We start from the raw sequence: 14,882 nt of genomic DNA, 5'->3' as shown, positions 1-14,882 counted from the left end.
CTCACAACTCTTTACTTTCGTTATTCGTATTTTCGTTATGGGGATGTTCGTTGAAGCGTGACAGAGAATTTCGATTCTGGCACGCGTCTTTCTGTGCGTCGTGTGTGTGACAGGACATTCACAGACAGCACGTTTTCTTTTTCTCTTTTGCCGCGCTTAAATGGTTTAAAAGCATTAGCATGAATAAGAGCGTGATCAAATATTATAATGCTAGACAAAGGATGACAGAAAAAACGGATGCTGCGTTAATTGCATTAAATATTTTTAATGCGTTAAACTGGAAAAAAATACAATTAACTTTGACAGCACTAATTATATTATAAATAATACAGTTTGATTTCATCTTAAATATATTTTATCATGTACAGTGAAAGCTGCGTTAGAGCTTCAGCTGTAAGGTTTCTCTGAATAACACAGATTTACGTGTGTACAGATGGCTAATGAGAGGTCTGGATTTTTAATTTGGGTCTGTATAAAAGATGTTTATTGTGTTTGAACTGGTTTTGGGAATGACTTGGCATTGCTAGAGGATCTGGCGAGCGCGCATCTGCAGAGAGCAATGAAAGGCTGCAAAGGAAAGGTTGTGCGGAAAGTCCTTATATGGAGATGGTTTGGGCGTGTTTTATGCAAACGACTGACCTCGTGCACGCGGCTGCTCATTTAGAATACACCAAATTCACTAACATTAGAACAAGATTAAGAACAATTTCATGTGTGTATGTTGTTCTTTAGCACAACATGACAAGTACTTGGTGTGTTCACACTGAAAGCAAAAGTTCTGCACAACACAATCACAGTCATTCAGAAAATACCTCATTTCTACAGCTATGTGGAGTGGGATTTTGGATCAATGAGATTTCAATATGAACTATCAGCATTGTGCAACTGAAAAGGTGATTGTGGCTGGTTAGGAAATGGTGCAACTTTCTTTATTAAAAGAAAATTATTATTCCAAAATGTACACTGAACTTAAGGGTAATTACTTGCAATTAATACATTTCAAACTTTGGTTCATGCTAACGTGTCACGAAACAGTCATGTAAACAGTACGAAGATTAAGGAGAATAGGAATAATGGTATTTAATGACAAAACTCAGGAGATAAGACAGGAAACTCACACTAACACAACTTAACATTGACGAGAACAGACAGAGGATGAGGAAGAACACAGGGTATAAATACATGGAGCAAACAAAGGGAACTAATGAGTAAATTAACAAGGCACAGGTGAATGAAATGACGATCACAGGGAAACACAAGACACAGCATACATGTTACAGTACGCCCTCTCCTGAAAAGACACATCCTCACAGCGTAAACAAGTACAATTAAGGAGGGAGGGGGCTCTGGAGGAGGACGTGGAAAAAACAAACAGCAAAAATAGTGCAGGGCACTGAAACCAGTCCATGGGGGAGTGGAGGGTGGGACAATCCAGAGGAAAGCCAGGAAGAGGAGGAGTCTGGTGGAATTCTAGAGTCCAGCCAGGATGTCCCCACAGCGGAGTCGAGGGAGGGAGGAGCCATGGTGTAAATCTCCTTGAGGAGGCCATGGGGATGACAGATGGAGACGGAGCCAGTGGAGCCCAGAGCGCAAACGGAGAGCTGATGGTCAGGCACGACACCAAAGGCTTCGGTGGCTGTGACGGAGCTGTGGCAACAATCCCCCGAGGTGGAACCAGAGTACCGGAGGTCTGAGGTGGAGCCGGAGAGACTGAGGTCTGAGGCAGAGCCGGAGGGAATGGCGGAGCCAGACGGAGGCGTAGGGGTGGAGAGATGGCGCACAGCAGATGGCTTGCAAGTCCGTGGCGACACCTGACCGAGGTGGAGCCGTAAGGCTGATGGTCCCAGGTGAAGCCAAGGGAGGGAGGAACCAGGTTGGAGGAGTCTTGGAGGCCAGGCCGAGGTAGAGTGACTGGATCAGTGTCTGGATGCTGAGCCAGGGTATCTAAACATCCAGACAGTGTTATAAAACGGCTGACCCAAGGTGTATCCACACCACAGAGGGCTGGTGGAGGAGGAACCGAGGAGCTGATAGGAGACAGCAGCGACTGGGCAAAGGAACTGGCAGGGATCTGAATAGGAGGTGGGAGAGGGAGGCTGGGAAGGCATAATGGAACCAAAGGATAAATATAGCTGCAAGCAGCAATTACGGGGCCAAGCACAAAAACAGCACAAGAAGCCAGCCAACATGGCTGGGAGCATCAGACCAACAGCAGCAGTGAGCAATTAGAAAAAAAAGTTATTAGCATTTTTGTCAATTTTGTTATAACTTTTGACCACAAGGTGGCGCTGGTCCGAAACTTCTCATTGTCCTGATGACCCATACCAAATTTGTGAATTTTGGTCAAACCCATCAGAAGTTATAAGCAAAAATAACCATTTTTCATATCTCCACTCCAGTAGGTGGCGCTGCACCGAAACACTGTATCTTGCCTCAGGTCATGCTTGTGATGACACGTACCAAGTTTGGTCTGAATATGTTAAAGCATTGTAGAGATACAGCTTCAAGAGTAATTTTTGCAGCATATCTCAAATTCCTTGCTCCGGTATACGAAAACAGTTTGACTTATCGACTTGAAATCCAAAACTTTTTGTCGGCATGGTCTGAAGATGACACGGTTCAATTTTTGTGAAAATCGGAGCAAAGGTCTAGGAGGAGTTCGAAAAAGTAGGTTTTTAAAGAAAAAACAATATGGCGGACAGGAAGTTCAGTGGACTATGGCAAATTTGATATCTATGTTCTCAGCATGAACCAAGGAATCTACTGAGACAAGTTCCATTACAATCGGTCAATATAGTCAAAAGTTATTAGCATTTCTGTAAATTTTGTTATAACTTTTGACCACAAGGTGACGCAGTGCTGAAACTTCTCAGGCTCCTTCAGGGTATTGTGCAGGGGACCCATACCGAGTTTCGTAACGATACGCTAATGCGTTCGTAAAATACAGCATTTTAGCACGAAATTCAAAATAGCCGATGGCCAAAATGTCCGATATGGGAAAATTGGATATCATTTGACTTGGCATGATACCCCGAATCCAACAAGACCAAATTTATGATTTTTGGACAAACCATCAGAAGTTATAAGCAAAAATATCAATTTTTCATATCTCCGCACCAGTAGGTGGTGCTGAGCCGAAACACTGCATGGTGCCTCAGGTAATGCTTGTGAAGACATGTACCAAGTTTGGTCTGAATATGATAAAGTGTTGCAGAGATACAGCCTTACTTCTATTTTCGCAAGCGCTACGTACAATTCGTTCATGTGTTTTTCGAAAACGGTTTGAGCAATCGACTTGAATTCCATAACTTTTTGTCACCATGGTCTGAAGATGATCTGGTTCAATTTTCATGAAAATCGGACTAACGGCCTAGGAGGAGTTCGAAAAAGTAGGTTTTTCAGAAAATTCAAAATGGCGGAAAAATTTTCATGACGGAAAATGACGTCATATGATGCAGTCGATTCGTCTTGACCCAAGGAATCATAGGAAAAAAGAATTTTGTTTCTAGCCCTTATGGTTCAAAAGTTATTAGCATAAACATAAGTGCAACTTTGGACAGCTGGTGGCGCTAGAGGGATTGAGTTAGAGACTCCAAATTTGCTATGGACAAAGGTCATTCTGTCCTCTAACTGTGTGCCAAATTTCACAACTTTCCCGCAAGCGGTTCTATGGGCTGCCATAGACTTCAAGAGCGGAAGAAGAAGAAGAAGAAGCGTACGGAACGCCAACAATAACAATAGGTGCCTAAGCACCTTCGGTGCTTGGCCCCTAATTATAGCTGGGCAAAAACAATGTAGACATAGGACAACTTTTGATGGACGGAACTGGTGGAAACACAGGAGAAATTTTGCTGGATGGAACCAACGAAGACTAGAAGAACTATAGCTGGGTGGGATCAGCGGGGGCAGGAGATCATCCTCTTCAAAATAGTCCTCATTAAACCAACAAAATTAATAGTCCAGCACTAGCTCACCCTCTGTGGTGGGATTGTGGCCGGCGCTCCATTCCCTCAAACTCAAACGTGTTGCCGGCTCACACACCTGGTCAGACAATCATCGATGCTCCGGCTCTGAGGCGATGTGAAGCTCAGTCCTTCTTGTTGGCTCCAGCTCGTTCCCTGCAGCAGGCTGAATTCCTCTGTCTGCAGTGGGCTCTGGCTCATTGTCCGTGCAGCTGGGTGATGGTAGGATGGGCTCTGGATTAGGAGCGGGCTGGTGATTTCCTCCTCAGTGAGGCCGATGGTCAGAGGCGAATCGCAGTTCACCAGCATCCACTCCACGTACTCGCCGAAATTCCTCCGAGAAACCACACCGGGCAGGCGCGCCTTTATTTCTGCCCTGAGGCTTGTATGGTAAAAGACACTCAGCACTTCATCCGGGAAGCTGGCATAACAACTGTGCTGCCGGTAAGTCCAGGTTCAGTATGGGTCCATTCTTCTGTCACAAAACAGTCGTGTAAACAGCACAAAGATGAAAGAGAATAGGAATAATGGTATTCAATGACAAAACTCGGGAGATCAGACAGCGGACTCACACTAACTCAACTTAACATTGATGAGAACGAACAGATTGAGGGAGAACACAGGGTATAGGAGCAAACAAGGGAAACTAATGAGTAAATTAACAAGGATGAAATGACTAATTAACAACACAGAGAAATTAAGGGCCCGTCCACACAGAGATGCGTTTAGGTGTATACGCAAAAAAATTTGTATCGTATAGGCGTTTCGTCCAGACGGATCCGGCGTTTTCAGAACGTGAATCCGATATTTTTTGAAACCGGGTCCCGGAGTAGATGAATCTGAAAACGACACCCTTGCGTTTTCGTGTGTACAGCCATATATTTTGTGAAACGACGATGTCATCACCCCACGTGTCGACCCTAATCAGACACCGCTAACAGCACAAAACAGCAACAACAACAACAACAGCGGACTACATGCTTGCGTTCGTGCAGCAGAAGCTAGCGAGCCTATTAGCTTTACTAAAATAAAGCTTTATTACTAAGCTTTACTAAAGTTTGTATACAGCGTGCAAGATTTATGCGCATGCTCCAAGTCTTATTCTCCATTTTTAGTGTATCCCTGTGGCAGAATTACAGTGCCACATACTGATCTGGCATGTACACTTCATCGTTTTGACCATCTCGACCATCTTGTGAACATGCATATGACAGTTGGCTGAAAGTAATGGTTTATAGTCAAAAGAGTTAAAAAAATTAATACCTATCGTTTGGCTTCAGAAAGCATTGATTCATCCTCTAGGGTCGTTTGCATGACTGTCTTAATGGCTGTATGTGCTTTTAGGAGCATGAACATTTAGGAACCCATTCACCTGTATTATACAACCTGGTCTCATGGAAAGACGTACCTGTGGGAACGTTTTCGCGAGTCCCATAAATACGTACCAATACGTACATATCACTGCAGTTTCCAACAGAAATGAACGCTAGAGGCATAAAACAGCAAGTGCTTTTAATCATTTTCATACACAGTTACGATTACAGGGTCAGATTATGGATTAATAAAGACTTGTTTTTATGTCTCCTTGCACAATATTATGTTATGACTTCAAAATGCTTTTTACCAAAGTGCACGATTTGTAAACGAATATATTTTGGACTTTGCATCGCTTAACCAGCTCCATATGTTTCACATTTCTGACATAACAAGCCTGTTCGGTAGCTCAGCTAATATGGAGTTGTACTTAGGATGAGGGAAGCCTTGGTTACAAATCCGGGGAAAAACGAGTCACGGTAAAAGACCTCAAAGAGGAGAGATTAAAACAAGCTAAAATGGCACGACTACAGCACGATGCTTTTTATGTCACATTTGCTTTTGTTAACTCTATCGGGTAGGTTTAGGTGTAGTGTTGGTGGTACGTTACTTTAAAACATACCATATTCACATTTATTTGTTCAGGCAAAAAATTTTAAAAAAGAACACGCTTTTTAGCGCCACTCAGTGGACATTTCACATTGAAACTGCAGTGATATGTATGTATTGATACGTATTTTGCGACTCGCAAAAATGTTCCCACAGGTATGTTTTTCTAATGAGACCATGTTGGTATTATATGGACTCACAGAGCTGCATTACTTTTCTAAAAAACTTCTTTTGTGTTCATCTGAAGAAAGAATGTCATATACATCTGGGATGCCATGGTGATGAGTACATGATGAGAGAATTTTTGGATGAACCATGCCTTTAAAGGACTATCATGTTTATTACTGAACCAAAAACATCAAAGCATTTAGCCTAAAGAGAAAATCACATCTGGAAAATGAATTCCATGCAGATCAGCACAAATGCCTTTGAGCATCAACTGTCAACATGTGTGGAAGACGTTCTGTCCGTATGACTGAGTCTGTGGAGAAACCAATCTCACACATTACCACCAAAGCGTTAACAAGCCGTCTCTCGCCAGTGATGACACCACACACACCTGAGGCGACACTCTTTTAGGTCATCACACTAGCCAGATATGTGGTGATGGACAGCGAGCAGTGCAGTTTGAACACTGCCAGCTGGGTTCATTATTCAAGTTTAATTGTGCCAACTACTCGAGTCAGACCCGGAAACCTGGATGGTTGCTGTGAAAAGCACTATAGTGATCAACACATTTATGGTGTGAAATTTGCATGGTTTTACATTGCTACAAAGTCATCAAACAATCGCTTGTTTAACAAATCCACCAACAACGATAAATTTCAAGGCTATTACTCTTGGACCAGAAATATTTTTAATAGCTGGTCTGTGTACACAAGCAGACACAGGCCCTCTTTATACATGGCATCAATATCCGTCTCAGGTGATCTGATAACAAGTGCTTATAACAGAATAATAACAAGTGATAACAGTGTTTACACCACAGATGCTATGTTGTCACATGCTTTACCTCCAAATGTAGTTTGAGTGATCCAGACACATGTATTAAAAGGATCTAATACCAGATGTACTGTAACCGGGTGGAAAGTAAATTTGAAATTCTAGAGAACACTTGTTTATTCTGCTTTGCGCTCAAGGATACATCCAATTTCTATGGAAGCTTCCACTATGGAATAAAAGTATAAAAAGGTCATTACTCACAATTTTTACATTTTTTCTTGAAATTTTTCTTGAGTTTATATCTCACAGATCTGACTTTTTTGCCCAGAATTGTGAGTTTATAACTTGCAAATGTTAAATTAAACATCGTATAAATTTTAAAATCCTGCTAATTACTTACAAAGCACTAAATGGTTTGCTCCCCAGTCCTTGAGCAAGCTCTTAACACATTATAGCCCCTCATGTTTATTACGATCTCAAAATTCTGGCCAGTTCAACTGCAGGCGGTAGATCCTTTTCCTATTTAGCACCTAAACTTTGGAACAGTCTTCCTTGCATTGTTCGGGAAGCAGGCACACTCTTTCAGTTTAAATCTAGACTAAAAAAACACATCTCTTTATCTACTTCTATAATTCAAATCATGTAAATTGTTAGGCTGCCTAAATTAGGTCAGCCGGAACTGGGAACACTTCCCATAACACCTGATGTACTCGCTACATCATAAGACGAATGGCATCTACACTAATATTCACCTCTCTCTGTTTATCCTGAAGTTTACCAGAGTCTGCCAGATCCAGGCTATATCCAAATGAGATGAAGGACCTACACCTAGACACGATGACAACGCAGCCCTGAAGTATCAACTAAACTATTGCCTGTGAAGGCCTCCTTCCCTTTCCTTTCCCTATGTATAGATAAAATCTTATCAAAATGAGTCCAGTTTGAATGGATCCACAAAAAAAGACTAATAATTCTGTATTATGACCAGACAAGTAATTTTGCGATGTCACTTTGTAAAGAAAGACACAATCAAACATGCATACGTATTGACTAAACACATAAATGGCAACAATGCATTAAAAGTCTTCTGTTTTCAGATAAAAAGGTGTCATTTAAGCAGCCCCTAAGTTAATAAATTAAATGTGTTTTTATTGATTTCTTAATGATTTTTACAATGGAAGTGATTCAATCAAAAACTTACTTTAGCTCTAGCTTTAAACTATGATTATAGTCATAACCTGAGACGTTCCCTTTCGAGGGCACTCACGCTGCAACGATGACGCTTTGGGAATGCCTCTGTGTGATTGCGTCTGAAGCACTTGTGTCAACTAGACCAATGGCAAGAAGGAACATCACGGGCAGGTGACGTCACGACAAGGAAAGCATAAAAGCACATCCAGAATGACTGGCGTTAGCTTTAATTAGCCGAAGCAAGTCGATCACAGGGATGAAGGAAGTATGGCAGGGCGAGGCAGTGTCTTGTTCCCTTCTCAGGGAACTATGGTTACAGTTGTAACCTGAGATGTTCCCTTTGAGGGAACGTCGACGGCGGTTTGGAAACGATAATACCTAAATGCCATGCTTACAAATGCCTGTCAGTGTGTATATTGAAAAAAAAAAACTAAGACATGAGCACCTGTGAACCTGGAGCAGCATCCAGGTCTAGGTTGTAAAACCTTACAAAAGTGAGCGGAGAGGACCAGCCTGCTGCAAACCACATCCTGTAGGGATTCCGCCTTATATAATAAGGCTTTCTAAACTGCCATACTCCTGTCCTGGCCTAAAAGCACCACAGAGGAAACATGCCACCAACTGGTTTCTCCCCAGGGATACACCACCCAAAGAGACATGGTAGGCAGCTAAGGCCGCCATGTACACCTTCAGTGTGGAAGGGGATAACCCTGAGCAAAAACAAACCTGCAGTAACTCCAGCACTGTACCAATGGGGCAATTACCTGGGTCCCACAGTTGAGATCCACACCATGAAGTGAAACACTTCAATGCTTACTGTTTCCTCGTGAAGGGAGCTCTGGAGTGAAGTATGATCTTCACAACCTCGTTTGAGAGATCAAAGTCTATGAGTTGGGCCCCCTCAGAGGCCAAACCCACAGGTTCCATATCTCTGGGTGGGGGTAAAAGGTCACACCTCCCACTTGAGACAGATGGACCTGCTGACTGGAATCTCCAAGGGAGAGCCATCGAGGAAGGACACCAGGTCCAAGAACCATAGTCGGCTCGGCCAGTACTGCCAGACCTTCTCCGGAACTCCTGGAAGCAGAGCAATTGGGGAAAAAAGCATACAGACGTAGCCTTGTCCATGTCTGTACCATAACACCCAAGGGACCTGGGTGTGTGAGGGAGAACCAAAGTGGACAGTGCGTTGTATCCTGAGACGCAGACAGATCCACTTCCGCTCAGCCGAAAAACCTCCCATAAACGCTTCACCACATCTGGGTGAAGTTTCCATTTTCTGGGCCTCAGCCCCTGCCTCGACAGGAAGTCTCCTCCTAAATTTTGGTACCCTGGAATGAATACTGCTCTCAGGGAGAGCTGCCTTCCTTGGTACCACAGGAGGATCTGGTGTGCCACTTTGCATAGCAGGCACAGACACAGACCCCCTGATCCTTTATATAAGAGACCACTGATGTGTTGTCTGAGTGAACAAGCACAAAATGGCAGACATCATTTCCAGACAATTTATGAGCCATGAGATGATGACTCCTTCATGGACCCTGAGCTGAACGGCATTCCATAACCTCTCTCCAGCGTGTGAGGGAAGCATCTGTCGTGAGCATGAAGCAATGACAATGGGCTCCTAACATGGGACCTTGAGACAATAACCAAGGCTTCCAGCATATTGTCAAGGTGCAAAGACCTTGATTATGTGGAGTGGGTATTGGGAAAACCCCCTTGGTCTTGAGCCACCACTGCAAGGGTCTCATGTACAGCAGGCCAAAAGATTCACATTGGACTCAGCTGCCATCAGTCCCAAAAGTCTCAGAAACTGTTTTACAGTGAGTGACTGGCCTAGCTTTACCTTGTTTACGACTGCAAGAATCAAATCGATATGAGCAGGAGACAGACGTGCCTGCATCGTCATTGAGTCCCACACCACGCCTAGAAAAGTGGTTCTCTATGCTGTTCTTGGCATTCAGCCTTAACCCCAACTCTTTCATATTGGCGAGGATGACATCTCGATGCCGAACCACAATCTGTTCAGACTGTGCTAAGACAGCCGATCGTCGACATAGTTTAACACGTGGATGCTCCAGAGCTGCAGCGGAGCCAGTACTGCATCCACGCATTTCGTGAAAGTGCAGGGTGATAGAGCTTGATCGAAGGGAGAAAGCAGATATTGGTATGCTTCGAGCCTGAAAGCTAACCTGTGGATGGATACCTGATCAATCTACCTGAGCAATTTATGTGGTGCAGATCTAAGATGGGACGCAACCCCCCCATCCTTCTTTGGAACGATGAAGTAAAATTCCCGATAGAGCATATCTTGCACACGTCGGGAAATTTTATGAATGAACACAGCCCGCCCCTTTTTATACATACAGTATCTCACAAAAGTGAGTACACGCCTCACATTTTAACAACTATTTCATTATAGGTTCTCAAGGGACAATACTATAGAAATGAAAATTGAATATACTTTAGAGTAGTCAATGTGCAGCTTGTAAAGCAGTACAGATTTACTGTCCTCTAAAAATAACTCAACGTACAGCCATTACTGTCTAAATAACTGGCGACAAAAGTGAGTACACCCTAAGTGAACATGTCAAAATTGTGTCCAAAGTGTCAATATTTTGCGTGAGCACCTTTGTTATCTAGCACTGCCTTAATTCTCCTGGGTATGGAATTCACCAGAGTTGCACAGGTTGTTTCTGGGATACTCTTCCACTCATGGCGCTTCTCCTGAGGATGCCACACAGGTGCTCAATAGGGTTCAGGTCTGGAGACATACTTGGCCACTCCATCACCTTCACCTTCAGCTTCCTCAACAAGGCAGTTGTCATCTTGGTGATGTGTTTGGGCTCGTTATCATGTTGGAAAACTGCCGTTTGGCCCAGTTTCTGAAGGGAGGGCATCATGTTCTGCTTCAGAATGTCACAGTACATGATGCTACCACCACCATGCTTGATTGTAGGCAAGACACTGTTTTCTTGGTACTCCTCACCGGGGCGTCGCCACACATGCTGGACACCATCTGAGCCAAACAAGTTTATCTTAGTCTCATCAGACAACAGGACATGGTTCCAGAAATTCATGCTCTTGAACAGTTTGTCTTCAGCAAACTGCTTTCGGGATTTCTTGTGAGCCATTCAGAAGAGGCTTCCTTCTAGGACGATGGCCACGCAAACTGACTTGTTGCAGTGTCCAGCGTATGGTCTGAGTACTGACAAGCTGACCTTTCGCTTCTGCAACCTCTAAAGCAATGTTAGCAGCACTCATGCGTCAGGTTTTTGAAGCCAGCTTCTGCACCTGACGCACAGCACAAGGACTCAACTTCTTTGATTGACCATTGCGAGGCCTGTTCCGAGTGGAACCCATCTTGGAAAAATTATGTATGAGCCTGGCCACTGTACTGTAACTCAGTTTCAGGGTGTTACCGATCTTATTATAGCCTAGGCCATCTTTGTGGAGAGCAACAATTCTAATTCTCAAATCCTCAGAGAGTTCTTTGCCATGAGGTGACATGTTGAACATCCAGTGATCAGTATAAGAGAACTGTACTCAAAGCACCAAATTTTAACTGCTGTAATACAAGATACACAAATATGTATGGTCATGTCAAGCAGACAAAAACATGAACATGATGAATAGGACACATGGCTTTGCATGGTTAAACGACGTACAGCTTTTACATCACTTAGGGTCTACTCACTTTTGTTGCCAGCTATTTTGACAATAATGGCTGTATGTTGAGTTATTTTCAGAGGACAGTAAATCTATACTGCTATAAAAGCTACACATTGACTACTCTAAAATATATCCAATTTTCATTTCTATAGTATTCTCCCTTGAGAACATATACTAAAATGGTTGCTGAAATGTGAGGGGTGTACTGTAGATACTGTATATATATATATATATATATATATATATATATATAGAGAGAGAGAGAGAGAGAGAGAGATGACTGTGCATGCTCCTCATACGCAGGAGATGAGGGTGGCAAGTTCTCAATTCCCCCGTATCGACACTCAGCACATCTACCTCCTCAGAGTTAGACTGCTGAAGCACCGGCTCTCTACTGGGGCAGAAGAAGTCCACGGCGCGGGCTTACGATCCCAGAGAGAGAGTGCTGGATCCTCAGGGTGAAGGCAGAGAAAAGGAGCAGCCCATCTCTTACCCCTCCATGAGATCCATCTCAACGAGTGACAGGTGGGTGATGAGCATGCAAAGCAATAGTATCTTGCAGTGCTCACAGTCAGCACCCTTGAGCACTGACAGAGCATGCTACTGGGTTTTGCTTGTGAAAATTTACCAAACAACAGTAAACTACACCTTTTTACTGCTGTCTGTGACAAATGTGTTCAAATTTGAATATTGCTTTGTGAAAAACAACATAAATGGCAAAACATCCATTGCTAACACATGGTGAGCCTACTTAAGTTTGTGTCATTACTATAACACCTAATGTAGCAGTTGCCATGATTTTGCCAAGTAAGAACCTTTTGTTGATCCTGGAACAACATTCCTGTCTAAAAACTTAGTCCTAACCTAATCCTTACCCCTAAACCTAAACCAAACCATAACTTATCCCTTAAATCAGAGTGAGATGACAGGTGAATAAGAATGGCGTGTAAGTCTAAATATTTTGAACAAGTGTGAACAAAGCCTTAGACTGCAAAAGCCACAATGTGAACCACACTTTACACCCATAGTCAAAAGTCTGGCTAAGTCAGCCTAAATAGATGTTAACATTTCATAAGCATGTATTAAGATATTTTTTTTATGTTGTCAGAAAGATGTCAGAAGTGTAGGCAATGGGTGGTGTTGTAATTGCCCTGTTCTTACCTGCTGTCCCAAAACCGTATTTTTCTGTCATAATGGCTACTGATGATAAGGTACTCGGAACACACAACATCACTACAGAAAGACAAAACCTCAATGGTTTGTATGCCTGTGAGTGGTACAGAGAGAGAGAAATATAAAAATTACTGATCTGAGTTAATATGTTGAGCAATTTATTGCAGACAGATGCGAAAAGTGCTCATTGTTAATGCATGAGAGATTTGTTGCATATTTTTACATACACGCTGCTCGTTGGAGGTCCCATATCTTCACGGTCCTGTCCGCACTGCCCGTGACCACCTGCTTCTGACTGTATTTAAATTTGGCTGCTGTCACTTTACGAGAATGACCCGTCAATGTCAACCTACAGCAACATCAAACATACTTATTAATGTGAGGCTGAACAGAATCTCTCTAAACCTGTCAAGAACATGTCCATGGCCAAAACTAAAAGAACTAAATAAGAAATTATGTAATTTTTTGCATTAACAAAATGAAGAATTTTGATTAGTAATCGCTTTTTGCGTTTATTTTTTATAAGTTAATGACAATTTAATTACTGATTAATGTGACACTGAAGACTTAAGTAATGGGAATAAATTACAATGTATAAATTACAATTTAAATATTTAGATTTGTGGGTGAAATGTGACCCAGACATATGGCACACATATACTCGAAGAGATTCACCCAAACATTTACTTTCTTTCTCTTTCTCTCTCTCTCTAGCTCTATATCTCTCTCACAAACACACACACACACACAAACATAGGGATGAAATATTCAATAAATTTTACAGCATTTGTAGGCAATTTTGTCTTGTTAAAATAGTCTCCTCTGATATTCAGCATGACAAATTGGTTTTGAGGGGGAAAATGTAGTCTTTTTATCTGGATGCTAAGAAAATAGCAGCAATTTCATGAAGGATATGCTGTTTCTCTTTGCTCTATCAATACTCCAGATTTTGTGTGTATTAAAATTAGTGAAAATTAAAACATTAAATTAAAAAACATTATTATGGCCATATCTGTCTTATGATCCGCTTTTTTATCTGCCCTCTTTATTGTCTCCGTTTCAGTCACACCGTTTTTTAATATATGACATATGGGTCATTCCTGTTATGGAGTACATTTTGAACTTTGTACCTTATAAAAATATAATTCAAGTAAACATTTCTATAAAAGAGTAAATCAGAATCCCAGGCATTTTTTTAAATTCATCTCTATGTTCACATAATTGTTATATTTCCTTAAAAGAACTAATTCAATTTCCACATTTAAAAAATTGTGAGATTAATATTTTATACAATATGTCATATACACATATGGGCCATAAAAAGAGTAAGAATGACCCATGCCTGGACTGTTTGCCTCAAAAATCATGTGAGAAGCTGTTTCCTCCCCATAAAACTCTCCCACGCCTCCAGTCATGTAAAACACATTGGAATCTAAGCAGGCACAGCAATACACATCTTTAACATGGTTCATACTGGTCTGTCTCATCTGATGATGCTCTAGAGTAATTCAGAGAGACAGACTAACACACGCGAGGTTTGGGTGGGTGAGAGGTAAGCTCTGTTACCTTGGGAACGCTGTCCTCTAGCCTCCAAAATAGAGCTGACTTGTCATATGACGCAGCTAAAATCCGAGTGCCCTGATGGAAAAGCACAGTGACACATCCCACAATGCATTACAGCAGTAACCACAGCATAATCAACTCAACAGCCTTACAGGAACAGTATCCTTATATTGCTAATAAAGATCCTTCAGTGGCCGAGGGCTCTTATAGTCATAACAGCTCATTGGTACATGCTAATTAACAATGACTCAGGGAAGTCATCTGGAACGCTCTTCAGATCATCTAAAGCAGAGGTTTTCTCTTCAGAGTAGCTGAGTGGTTCTCCCAAGTTGGCAGAGCAGCCAATCGATCTATCTTTACTATACGCAACCTTATTTTTTCCCATCCCGACCTGGTCCCAGACCCTCCTCCTCCCCAGCACCACCTGTCTAGATCTGTTACAGGATTCTCCCCACT

The 14,882-nt window shown here is 42.3% G+C and overlaps 1 protein-coding gene across 1 annotated transcript in view; it reads right to left on the bottom strand.

Moving 5' to 3' along the window:
* Positions 1 to 14,882, bottom strand: part of atg16l2 (ATG16 autophagy related 16-like 2 (S. cerevisiae)) — a 50,003-nt gene that overhangs the window by 15,425 nt on the left and 19,696 nt on the right. Inside the window, exons 12-14 of the mRNA XM_048161955.1 lie at positions 14,429 to 14,501; positions 13,091 to 13,210; positions 12,852 to 12,957 (exon numbers count right to left, since the gene is read on the bottom strand). Of these exons, the coding sequence (XP_048017912.1) occupies positions 12,852 to 12,957; positions 13,091 to 13,210; positions 14,429 to 14,501 (299 nt within the window). The remainder of the gene's footprint in view (positions 1 to 12,851; positions 12,958 to 13,090; positions 13,211 to 14,428; positions 14,502 to 14,882) is intronic.

This window comes from Megalobrama amblycephala, linkage group LG16 (assembly GCF_018812025.1).
Source record: "Megalobrama amblycephala isolate DHTTF-2021 linkage group LG16, ASM1881202v1, whole genome shotgun sequence".
NCBI classification, from domain to species: domain Eukaryota; kingdom Metazoa; phylum Chordata; class Actinopteri; order Cypriniformes; family Xenocyprididae; genus Megalobrama; species Megalobrama amblycephala.
This window is presented reverse-complemented; position numbering and strand designations above follow the sequence as displayed.